The sequence below is a fragment of the Strigops habroptila genome, chromosome 1, assembly GCF_004027225.2.
Source record: "Strigops habroptila isolate Jane chromosome 1, bStrHab1.2.pri, whole genome shotgun sequence".
Lineage (NCBI taxonomy): Eukaryota > Metazoa > Chordata > Aves > Psittaciformes > Psittacidae > Strigops > Strigops habroptila.
Window position 1 is genome coordinate 122,379,030 of NC_044277.2, and position 9,935 is coordinate 122,388,964.

Genomic DNA, 9,935 nt, shown 5'->3' on the forward strand with positions numbered 1-9,935 from the left:
CTCTCCCAGCATCCCCTACGCCCCAGGTGATGTAAATTAGCATAGCCACGCTCACAATCGGCATTATCATCCTGCATTTGCAGGCCCCGCCCCGCCGCTCTCCCGGGTCCTCCATACCGCCGCTTGCTATCCCGCCCCGTTTCCTTGCTTTCTCCTTTATTTCCTTTTCTCCCCCCACCCGGCCTTCCCCACGACCCTCCCCCACGAGAACCCATACGGGACACGGCTGCAAAAAAAACCTTTTACTGCAAAAAAACAACATCAGGTTATAGAAAACAGCCCTTTGTCCCCATTGTCCCATCTGTCCTGGCGGGCCGGCCCCCCTGGCAGCCCCCGGCCCAGGCACCGCCGCACTGTGGTGGGCAGAAAACTCTGGAGGAAATGGAAAAAGTCTCGGAACAGAGGCCCGGGGGCGGCGGGGGATGGGAGCAGGCGTAGCAGCACCCACCGTGTACCCCCCACCTGGGCACTGGCCTCAAAGCAAAGCAGTGGCTCCACTGGCCACCCAGCACCCTCCTGCTGCACGATGGCCTCAGACACCTTCTGCTCCAGCTCCAGCTCATCACTGTCCGGCCCCTCGGGGCCATCGCTGTGCTGCAGCTGCCGGCGGACACGGCGTCGGCCCGTCCACACCCGGTGCCACACGGTGCAGCTCCAATTTGCTGTCTCCTCGGGGACATTCGTCCGAGGTCGCTTCCCATCGGGGAGCTCGGTGCCATCGGGCGTCTCGGGAGCACGACGCTTGCACCCCACCAACAGCGGCTCCTCCTCTGTGTCCGGTGCCATTGGCAGCTTCTCAGGCGGCACTGAGTCCCCTGAGAGCCCCAACTCCTCTCTGGGAGCTCCCGGTGGCTTCCCCGCAGTGCAGCTGCACTTGAGAACATCCCTCAGCACGAAGGCGATCGCGGCACAGACCTCCCAGAACCATGGGCCGCGACCACGGGGCTCCCGGCCGAGCTGCTGGGAGCCATCAGAGGAGCCCAAGGGAATGGAGATGAGGAAAGCGCCGGCATTTGCTGCTCCCGGCTCCACTGCTCCCGGCTGGAAGAGTCGGGTCAGCCCCCAGGCCCGGCCCTTGCTGGATTTCTGCCGGTACTGCAGGCTGCGGCAGTACTTGGCGGCGGCGCGGCAGCAGCGCCCAAAGCGCGATGCTGTTTTCTCGTTGACATTGGCTGCCACGTTGTGGCTCAGCTCAAAGGGATCCTGCAGGTTGAGGGATCCCAGCTTCAGCCCCTCGCTGACCTCAGGGAGGGCAGGGGGTGGCAGCGGCAGCGCTCGGCCTTCCCGCAGCGAGATCACTTGTCCTGGGAAGTCAAAGTCCCCAAAGGTGTGGAAGAACTCAGCCAGCAGTGAGCCTGGGGGAAGGAACAGTGAGGGCAACGCAGGGCTGCGGGGGTCCCCCTGGTTCCCCCCAGCCCAGCACTCACAAGGACTCTCAGTGTTGGTGCTGGGTTCCAGCAATGCCACATCCCGGGGGAAGCTGCAGTCCCATCCACACACAACGGTGCGATCCTCGTCTCCTGGAGCACAGCGGCCATGAGAGTGTGGCCACAAGCAAAAGGTGACAGAGGGATGGACAGAGGAACAGACAGAGGGCCTCTACCTGCCAAGTCACGCAGCCGTGCGATGGCTGGCAGCACGGGGGGGCTGCGTGTCTGCAGGAAGAACAGCACCAGCAGCGTCAGGGCGTAGTTGTTGAGGAGGGGGCCTCCCCCGGCAGGGTTTCCTGAGGGAAAATGGTGTCAGAGCTGCTCCGTGCCCACAGATGGACCCTGCCATGAGCTCCCTGCCCGCGCTCACCAGCAAGGCCCTGCTGCTTGGCCCAGAGCCGCACCGCATACACCAGCGGCCGCACGCGCTCATCTGCCTCAGCACAAAGCTGCAGGAACCGCGTGTTAAGCAGCGCCAGCCTGCAGGGACACAAGTGTCACGGGACAAAGACACAGCACCAGGAAGGTGACACCCTCCCCTTCTCCCAGCCCTGCACCCCCAGACCTGTTGTCAATGGAAATGTCACCCGCCAGCCCCGACTGCTTGTGGCAGAACTTGACGACAGGGCGGCGGGCGGTGGGGACAGCCCGCACACGGCGCACGCCCGGCACACAGCGCCGCAGAACTGTCGCCACCAGTTCCAGCACCTCCGGCGCTGGCATTGTTGCCAGGTCAATGTCACTCAGGATGGAATCCTCTGCACCGGAGCCAGATCCAGCCTTGGGAGCACCTTGTGATGACACCTGCAGGGACTTGGTGGGCTCCAGGTCCAGGAGCAGGTCCAGGTCACAGCCACGGGTGTCGAAACCATTTACGGACGAGCCAAAGGGCACAATGGCGCAGCCTGGGAGGGGGTGTGAAAGATGTGACTGTGTCCTGTGCTCACACGTGGGCACACGGGGCCCGAGGAAGGAGACTCACCAGGGAAGAACTCAGTGAAAACCTCCTGGAAAAGCGTGACCAGGAGGTGCCGCACGCGCCGCTCGTCCTCGCTCAGCTCCAGCAGCCCCACCAGCTGTGACATCTGAGAGTCCACCTGCAGGAACCGGTGGCACCGATGGTTCTGAGGCACATCCCTCCCCATCCCTGGACCCCCCAGAACCCCCAGGACCACCAAAACCTGCAGGAGGACCCCCCCTTCCCTACTCACATCGGAGGCCTGCCAAAGCACCTGCTCCAGCCGCCCTGGGCTGAGGGGGTCCCGGTGGCTGCTGCGCCCCGCAGAGCCGTAGGCAAAGACCTTCTGCTCCCGGGGACGGACGCGGAGCCGGTGCCCGGCCAGGCTGTGCTCGGGATCTGCCAGCGCCCGCTCCCGGCTGGCGGCATCCTGCAGCTCCACGATGGCATAGGCACCCTGCGGAGGGGGGAACACGGCATCAGCCCCGTCCCTGTGCTCCCCCGCCCGGTCCCTGCAGCTCATCCGCACCTTCTCCTTGTCCATCACGACGGCTGCCACCTCCCCGAAGGCCCCGAAGTACTCGCTGAGCTCCTCGCCCGAGGTGCCGCGGGCAAAGCCGCTGACGAAGAGGCTGCGCTGCTCCTGTGCCCGGCGCTCGGCCCGCAGGCTCCGCAGCCGCCGGTGCTTCTTGCCCCGCAGGTGGTCCGTTAGGCTCGGCCCTGCGCGGGGAGAGCAGCGCCCTCAGCCGGAGCCCCGGAGCCCGCATCCCCAACACCGGAGCCTCGACACTCACGGTTGGCAGCGGACACTTGGCACAGGCGGCAGCGGAACCCGCCCCGCGGTAGCGCCTCCACGTCGGGGTCTGCCAACGGGTCGGAGCCCGGCTCCGTGCTCGGGTCGGAGGCCGGGCCGGGACCCGCCTCCATGGCTGGGCCGGGACCAGGGGAAGCGGGGTCAGGGTCGGCGGTGGGGCCGGAGCCTGTGCCCATGGCTGGGCCGGGGCCCGCGTCCATGGCCGGGCCCGCACCGGGAACCGGTGTCCTCCCGCTCCCGTCTCCCTCAGGGGAACTTCCGCCGGAAGTGGCCCGTCCCGCCTCGCCTCCCCCGGGAGTGCCCATGGTAAGTGTTCCTCCTCCGCTCCCAGCTCCCCCTGGAAACGCGACCCGCAACAGCCGTTCCGCGCAGGGAACTCCTCCCCCCCCCCGCGCCGCAGCAGCCCCCGGTGCCGGTTGTCGGATCCCGGTGAAGAAAAATCGCCTTTTTTATTTCCTGTCGCTACAGAACCGGGACAGCCCGAGATACAAAACCGGGGGCGTTGCTCCACGTACAAAAGGGGCCTGCGGGGGTCGGGGGGGCAGCGGGGGGGGCTCTGGACCGGCTCCAGGCCCAGCCCCGGGCCCGCGGCCCCCGCGGGTTCTATGGAAATAAAAAAAATACAAAAGGGGCCCGGCCCGGCGGCGGGGGGAGGGGCGGGGGGGGTCAGTCCTCGAGGACGATGGGCTCTGAGGTGCTGGCGGGGTGGGGGGGTGCGGAGGGTGCCAGAGCCCCTCCGGGCCGCAGGGGCAGCCCCGGTTTCACCTTGAGGGGCAGGTTGGGGCGTCGGGCAGCGCGGCGGAGCTCCAGGTGCGTCAATGCCTTCCGCAGCGCCCTGCGGGGACGGACGGAGGCGTTAGCAATGGAGGGCACCCCAGAGCCAGCACCCAACCCCCTGTACCCCCCACAACCTGGTGTCCTTGGTGGCCACGAAGACGACGGGGTTGGGGGCGTCCGCAGGGTTCAGCTTCTGGCGCTTGCTGGCGGGAGGAGGCCCCGTGCGCAGCCCCGCCGCCAGGGGGCGCCCGTTGGCCGAGAAGGGGAGCCCCGAGGCACCGACCTGAGCGGGCAGCGTGAGGTCCCGCCCCTGCACCAATCACACACCGCCCTTCCCTTCCCCGGGCCCCGCCCCACCCGCCCATAGGCTACGGGCGCTGTCAGTCAGCCCAGATCCCCCCTCCTTGTCAATCAGCCCTGTGCCCTCCCCCGCGTTCTTTCCCCGCCAATCAGGGCGAGCCCCGCTCCCACAGGCCCCACCCCCTGTCAATCACCCCGGGGGGGGGACCCCCCCCCCCCCGGTCACTCCCCCGCCCTCCGCCCTTCTCGATCACCACAGACCCCCCCCACAGCCTTTCCCGCCCATTTCCCACGCCCCGCCCCCAGCCCCATAGTGGCCGGGGATGGCTCTCGCTGCCCCCTCGCAGCCCCCCTCAGGCTCCGTACCCGTACGCGGGGGGGGCGGTGGCCCTCGCCACCCCCCTCGTAGCCCCTCTTGCCCACCAGCCCCGCCAGCCCCCGGCTCTGGCTCAGCTGGTTCCGGTTGATGGGGGTCTTGGTGCCCCGCGGCGTCTTCGGCTTCAGGGGGGCCTGTGCCGCTGCGGGGGGGAGGGGAAACAGGGGGATCAGGGGCTGCCCCATGGCTCCCCAGAGGACCCCACAGCCACCCCTTGACTCCGAGGAGAAGCCCCACAATCCAGTTCCCATAGCCACCAAGCACCCCCGACCCTGCGGTCCAGCCCTGTGGCCCCCCACACAGACCCTGGGGACTCCCCAACTCCTCACCCAGTTCCTTGACGATGGCGGCGAGGGGCAGCCGGGCCAGTGGGTGGATCTTGAGGGGGGTCTTGGCAGCCTTGGGCAAGCGGATGGAACCTGTGGGAGTGGACAGGGAGGTAAAGGGGGGATCTGGCAGCGTGAGGATCATGGAATGATGGAATGGTTTGGGTTTGGAAGGGAACTTAAAGCTCATCCCCCTACAACCCCCTGGCACAGGGGAGATTGAGATGAGCTCTTAGGCAGAAGCTCTTCCTTGTGAGGGTGCTGAGGCGCTGGCACAGGGTGCCCAGAGAAGCTGTGGCTGCCCCATCCCTGGCAGTGTTCAAGGCCAGGTTGGACACAGGGGCTTGGAGCAACCTGCTCTAGTGGAAGGTGTCCCTGCCTGTGCCAGGGGTTGGAGCTGGAGGAGCTTTAAGGTGCCTTCCAACCCAAACCAGTCTGGGATTCTGGGATTCTCTGCTCTCCCCATCCCTCTCGTGTTGAGAGCTGGATGCAGTTCCTCCAGGAACCACGTGTGTGCCCCGTGTCCCCCCGCTCCCCTCAGGCCCCTGTTTCTCCGCATTGCCTACACTCGGCCTTGATGGCGTTGGCATTGATGGGCGCGTAGGGGCGGCGGGCGGCACGGCGCGGCTGCAGCACGTCGCGGCACAGGCGGCGCGCCAGGCGCGTCAGCCGCGTGGTCTGCAGCAGGAAGGTCTGGCGGTTCTTGGCCAGCAGCTTGGCCCGGCTGGCGCTGGTGGTGTATGGAGAGAGGCTCTGCGCTTCAGGGCGCGAGAGGTGACCCCGAGAGTGCGGCTCCTGGCAGGAGACAGCGGGGGCTCAGCGCGCTGTCTGCACACCCCACGCTCCCCTCCTCCCCACCAGTCCCAGAGCGGGGCTCACCGAGGCGCTACGGGCGGCCCCCTCCAGCTGTGTGGGGGTCTTCAGTCCCCCATACTTCTTCCAGTAGATCCAGCACGAGGCGCAGAGGCGGCACTGCATGTTGGGGGGGCCCCAGGCGTACCACTGGGCAGACTGGGTGGCTGGGGGGGGACACGGGTGGGTATAGGAAACCCCCCAATGGAGGGGCACAGAGACTCTGCACCTCTGCTGCCCTCCAGCACCCCCTTCCTGCTCTGATAGCCACCCTGCTGCCCCCAGATCCTGCCCTACTATCCCCTACATAGCCTTGCTCCTGCCCAGCTGCCCCCCTCATTCTGCCCCCTGAACCCCTATATGCCTCTGCCTCACAGCCCCTATGGCTGCCCCCCCTAATCCTTATACACCCCCATTCTTGCCCCACTGTCACTCGTGCTTCCCTCCCACTCCTACAGCCCCCCTCAGACCCAATATACCCCGTTCTTCCATATACTACCCCCCATCCCACTGACTGTGGCAGCTCTCGCAGGTCAGCCCCTTCTGGAAGCCAGCCCCATTCATGCCAGGTTTGGAGCCCACCGAGATGATCTGGTTGGGGTTTGGTTTTGTGCTGCAGAGAACAAAAGGAACAGGGCAGTCAGAGGGATCAGCGGGTCCCCATGCCCCACTCCAAGCCCAGATGGGGGTCCAGGCCCGCCCAGGAGCACCCCCTCCCCAACTCACTAGGTGGGGATGTAGACTTGCTTCAGCTTGCTGTCTGCCTCTGCTGCCTTCAGCCTCTTCTGCAAGCACAGACGGAGGTAAGATGGCAAAAGCACAGTGCAGCAGGGCTCATGGCAGCCCCCCCAAAACACAGCAGCCCATTACCTGTTGGATGTAGCGGTCAGTGGTCTTCCACATGTAGTAGAACTGCACAATGCTGGCCAAGGACTTCCAGGGCAGCTGTGGGGAGAGGAGGGGAGTGATCCCTCACTGGGGGGCGGTCCTTCACCCCCTTTCCCCCACACCCTGCGCCCCCCCTCCCCACTCACAAAGTCCTGTCGGATGTCATTGAAGTCCTTCCCGTATTTCTCCAGCGCCTCCTCAAAAAGCATGGCCTCGGAGGCCGACCACTCCTCCATCTCATCCCGGCACAGCACCGGCCCCCCCTGTGGCACCAGCGTCGACATGGCCTTGGCCAGGTCGTAACCATTGCGCTGCAGCGTATCCATGGCGTGGAACTGGGATGCGGACACAGAATAGGGAGGGCAATGAGGAGGAGCCCTGCCCTGCCCTGGAATTGGAGCCCCCTTGGCCCCCCAGCCCTCACCAGTGTGATGTCCCGGGAGGCAGCGGCAGCACTCATGTGCAGGCTGGGCTGCCGGATGGAGCTGCTGCAGTCCAGGGCGCGGGCGAAGGTCCCGACAGCTCTAGGGGGTGACACACGGGGTTGGGGGGTCAGCGGGGGCCCTCCTGTGACCCGCTCCCCAGTTCCTCCAGCCCAGCTCACCGTGCCACCACCAGGAACTGGTCGATCTGCCGGTCCGTCAGGGGGTTGTCAGGATCCCACACCTTCATCTCCATCTTCTGCTGGTTTCTGTTGTCTGATTCGCCTGGGTGGGGGGCAGAGAGAGTTGGGGGGGACAGGCTGAACCCCCCCACTCCCCCCGTGCTGCAGAGCCCCCTTCTATGTGCCACAGAGCCCCTCACATGCACTGCAAAGCCCCCCAACCTTCAGCCAGCCGGTCCGGGATTTCTGCCTGGTACTTGCAGCCAACTCGGATCTCGCCCTGGTCGGCCAGGAGGGTTTTCTGGACAGGGTCAAACACCAGCGAGTAGAAGAAGCAATCCTGGGGTGGAGGGAAAAGGTATGGGGGGGCTCAGCTGGTTGAGGGGGGGGGACCCCAACTCAGCCTCTCTGGAGAGGTGTGGGGCTCACCTCCTTCTCCAGGTACTGGCCCAAGATGTCAGTCTCGTTGAGGAGCGTCACACTGCACTTCCCCCTGTGGGGCACGGAGTTGGGGTGTCACAGCGAGGTGCCCAACCCCAAATTGTCATTCTCCCCCCCCCACGACACGCACCGTATGTGGGTGGCCGGCAGCGACTCAAACTGTCGGGAAAGGAAGAGCTCCCGGTGCTTCAGCTGGTGCCGCTGCTGCTCCGTCATGGTGGGCTGCTTGGACTCCTCCTCGAACTCGCCTGGATGCAGGCGGGGGGCAGTCAGTGGGCTCCCCCCACACACCATCAAGCAGGGAGGCTCATTGTTCCCCCAGGACCCCCCCCCCGGGTTTTGGCAGCAGCCCAGGCCGAGGAGGGAGCAAGGACAAGGGTTGTGAAGGGCGGGCAGCACAGCCCTGCTTACAAGCATAGGAATACTGCAGGGGGTGGGGCAGCCCCCTGGGGGCACGCCCAGGCCCCCCCCCGTCAGGGCCAGAACCTCCCCACTCTGCCGGCTGGGGGGTGGGGAGGCCAGGCTGTGCCTCACTCCTTCCCCACAACCCCCGGCTCTGCCCCCTCAGGTCCCCCATCTCACACGCCCACTCCACCAGGGTGCACTTGTGACCCCCCAAATTCCTCCCGTCCCCCTGGCAGATTGGGACAGCCCAGCTCCCCCCACTTTGGGTTGGGGGTGGGGGGGGGTCACAGCACCCTCAGGGAACTGAACACCCCAAGGCATGAGCAGTGGCAAGCTGGGACCTGCACCCCCCTGCCACACCCCAGCCCTGGGGAAGGGAAATGGGGGGGAACAGCCCCAGGGCCCCCCCTTTTACCCTCCCTGCACTCACGCGCATTGCTGTCGGCCAAGCTGTTGAGGCTGCTAGAGATGTCCCGCCGGCGGAAGAGGCAGACGACCTTGGCCTCCACGTTGCCGTTGGCAGTCTGGGGGGGCGGGGGCACAAAGGTGAGGAGGGGGCAGGGGGACACCCCCACATCCACTGGAGACTGTGATCCCCTCCACCCCGGGAAGTGGCTTCTCACTTTGTTGAGCTCCTCGATGCGGCGGACGAGGTAGGGGTTGCTGGAGGAGTTCTCAAAATACACATAATCTGGAGAAGAAAAAGGGGGTGCTATGAGGGGAGACCCCCCCAGCCCCCCATTGCTCTAACAAGTAAAAGACCCCAGTTTATCCTCTCAAAAAAAGGGTGGAGGGGCTTCTTACAGACACAACTCCCTCCTCATGGGCATGGGGGGGGCTCCTCTGTACCCTACGGGGCTCACCCCCCGCAGGGGGTCCCTGCTCCTCACAGACACAGCCACTGCCTTCTCTTGCAGACACTGAGACTCCTTTCTCCCTCGCCAACACACTGCCAGCACCTCCCTCCGCCACCCGTTACAAATCAGGGGTCCCCCAAAAACACAGACACCCCCCCACGCACACAGACGGGAAGGGGGACACGCACATCGCCCCCGAAGCCGGGGTTCCCTCCCCTGGGCTCCCCGTCCCCCGTCGTGGGTCCTTGTTGTCACAGACACGGCAGTGCCCCCCCTCTTCCTCGGAGACACGGGGAGGGGTCGAGTGTTGCTGGGCCTCAGGGCACCCGTTCCCCTCACAGTGCCCCCCCTTCTCCTCACAGGCCCCCCTCGTCCCTCACGGACCCCCTAATCCCCCCATAGGACCCCCCTTTCCCCTCGTGGGACCCCCCCTCCCCTCCCGTCTCCCCCCCCCAGCCCGGCCCTCACGGAACCCCCTAATCCCCTCACGGGACCCCTCCCGACGCGGGACCCCCTCTCCCCTCCCGCCCCGGCCCCGCTCTCCACGCCAGGCCCCGCTCACCGCCGACGCGGTACATGTTGGCCGCCATGGCCGCTCGTTCGGCCGCGCTACCCCCGGGCCTGGCCCCGGCAGCGCTTCATCGCCTCCCGCTCCCGCCGCCTCCGCACCGGCACGACCCGCTCGGGCGCCTCCGGAGCGGTTCGGGCGGCTTCGGAACAGGCTCGGTACGACCTCGGGCGCTTCCGGAGCGGTCTCGGAACCTTTCGGAAGAGGCTCGGGAAGGGTTCGGGCACCTCCGGAGAAGCCTCGGGATGCCTCGGCGCGGGCTCGTGCCCCTCCGGAAGAGCTTCGGGACGCCTCGGCCTGGCCTCGGGCTCCTCCGGAAGGGGCTCGGCAAGTTCCGCC

The 9,935-nt window shown here is 66.5% G+C and overlaps 2 protein-coding genes across 3 annotated transcripts; both read right to left on the reverse strand.

Annotated features, from left to right (window-relative positions):
* Nucleotides 1-227: 227 nt before the first annotated feature.
* Nucleotides 228-3,522, reverse strand: TUT1 (terminal uridylyl transferase 1, U6 snRNA-specific). Of its 2 annotated transcripts, XM_030501584.1 has the most exons (9): nt 3,183-3,522; nt 2,918-3,108; nt 2,642-2,845; nt 2,413-2,527; nt 1,996-2,335; nt 1,801-1,910; nt 1,604-1,726; nt 1,428-1,520; nt 228-1,355 (listed from the first exon to the last, which is right to left on the reverse strand). In XM_030501584.1, the coding sequence occupies exons 1-9, from the start codon at nt 3,505-3,507 to the stop codon at nt 262-264; spliced, it is 2,595 nt and encodes an 864-aa protein (XP_030357444.1). In that variant the 5' UTR covers nt 3,508-3,522; the 3' UTR covers nt 228-261. The 2 variants fall into 2 exon arrangements, with proteins under 2 accessions (XP_030357444.1, XP_030357435.1); XM_030501575.1 differs by having other exon boundaries at nt 2,413-2,845.
* A 110-nt stretch (nt 3,523-3,632) lies between these two features.
* MTA2 (metastasis associated 1 family member 2) lies at nt 3,633-9,925 on the reverse strand. The gene is made up of 18 exons (XM_030501630.1): nt 9,591-9,925; nt 8,795-8,862; nt 8,602-8,695; nt 7,897-8,014; nt 7,755-7,818; nt 7,548-7,665; nt 7,326-7,428; nt 7,146-7,245; nt 6,868-7,056; nt 6,704-6,778; nt 6,560-6,618; nt 6,349-6,446; nt 5,861-6,000; nt 5,548-5,776; nt 4,985-5,074; nt 4,646-4,797; nt 4,114-4,262; nt 3,633-4,037 (listed from the first exon to the last, which is right to left on the reverse strand). Exons 1-18 carry the CDS (start codon nt 9,616-9,618, stop codon nt 3,869-3,871), a joined length of 2,043 nt encoding a protein of 680 aa, XP_030357490.1. The 5' UTR covers nt 9,619-9,925; the 3' UTR covers nt 3,633-3,868.
* Between the last annotated feature and the right edge of the window lie 10 nt (nt 9,926-9,935).

Coding starts and splice junctions, on each gene's coding strand:
- TUT1 (XM_030501575.1), bottom strand. CDS start 3,507: ATGGGCACTCCCGGGGGAGGCGAGGCGGGACGGGCCACTTCCGGCGGA. Junction 1,521..1,603: donor ACGGCTGCGTGACTTGGCAG/GTAGAGGCCCTC, acceptor GCTGTGCTCCAG/GAGACGAGGATCGCACCGTT. Junction 1,356..1,427: donor CACCAACACTGAGAGTCCTT/GTGAGTGCTGGG, acceptor TCCTTCCCCCAG/GCTCACTGCTGGCTGAGTTC.
- MTA2 (XM_030501630.1), bottom strand. CDS start 9,618: ATGGCGGCCAACATGTACCGCGTCGGCG. Junction 6,619..6,703: donor CTGACCGCTACATCCAACAG/GTAATGGGCTGC, acceptor CTGTGCTTGCAG/AAGAGGCTGAAGGCAGCAGA. Junction 5,777..5,860: donor GGGCCGCCCGTAGCGCCTCG/GTGAGCCCCGCT, acceptor GTCTCCTGCCAG/GAGCCGCACTCTCGGGGTCA.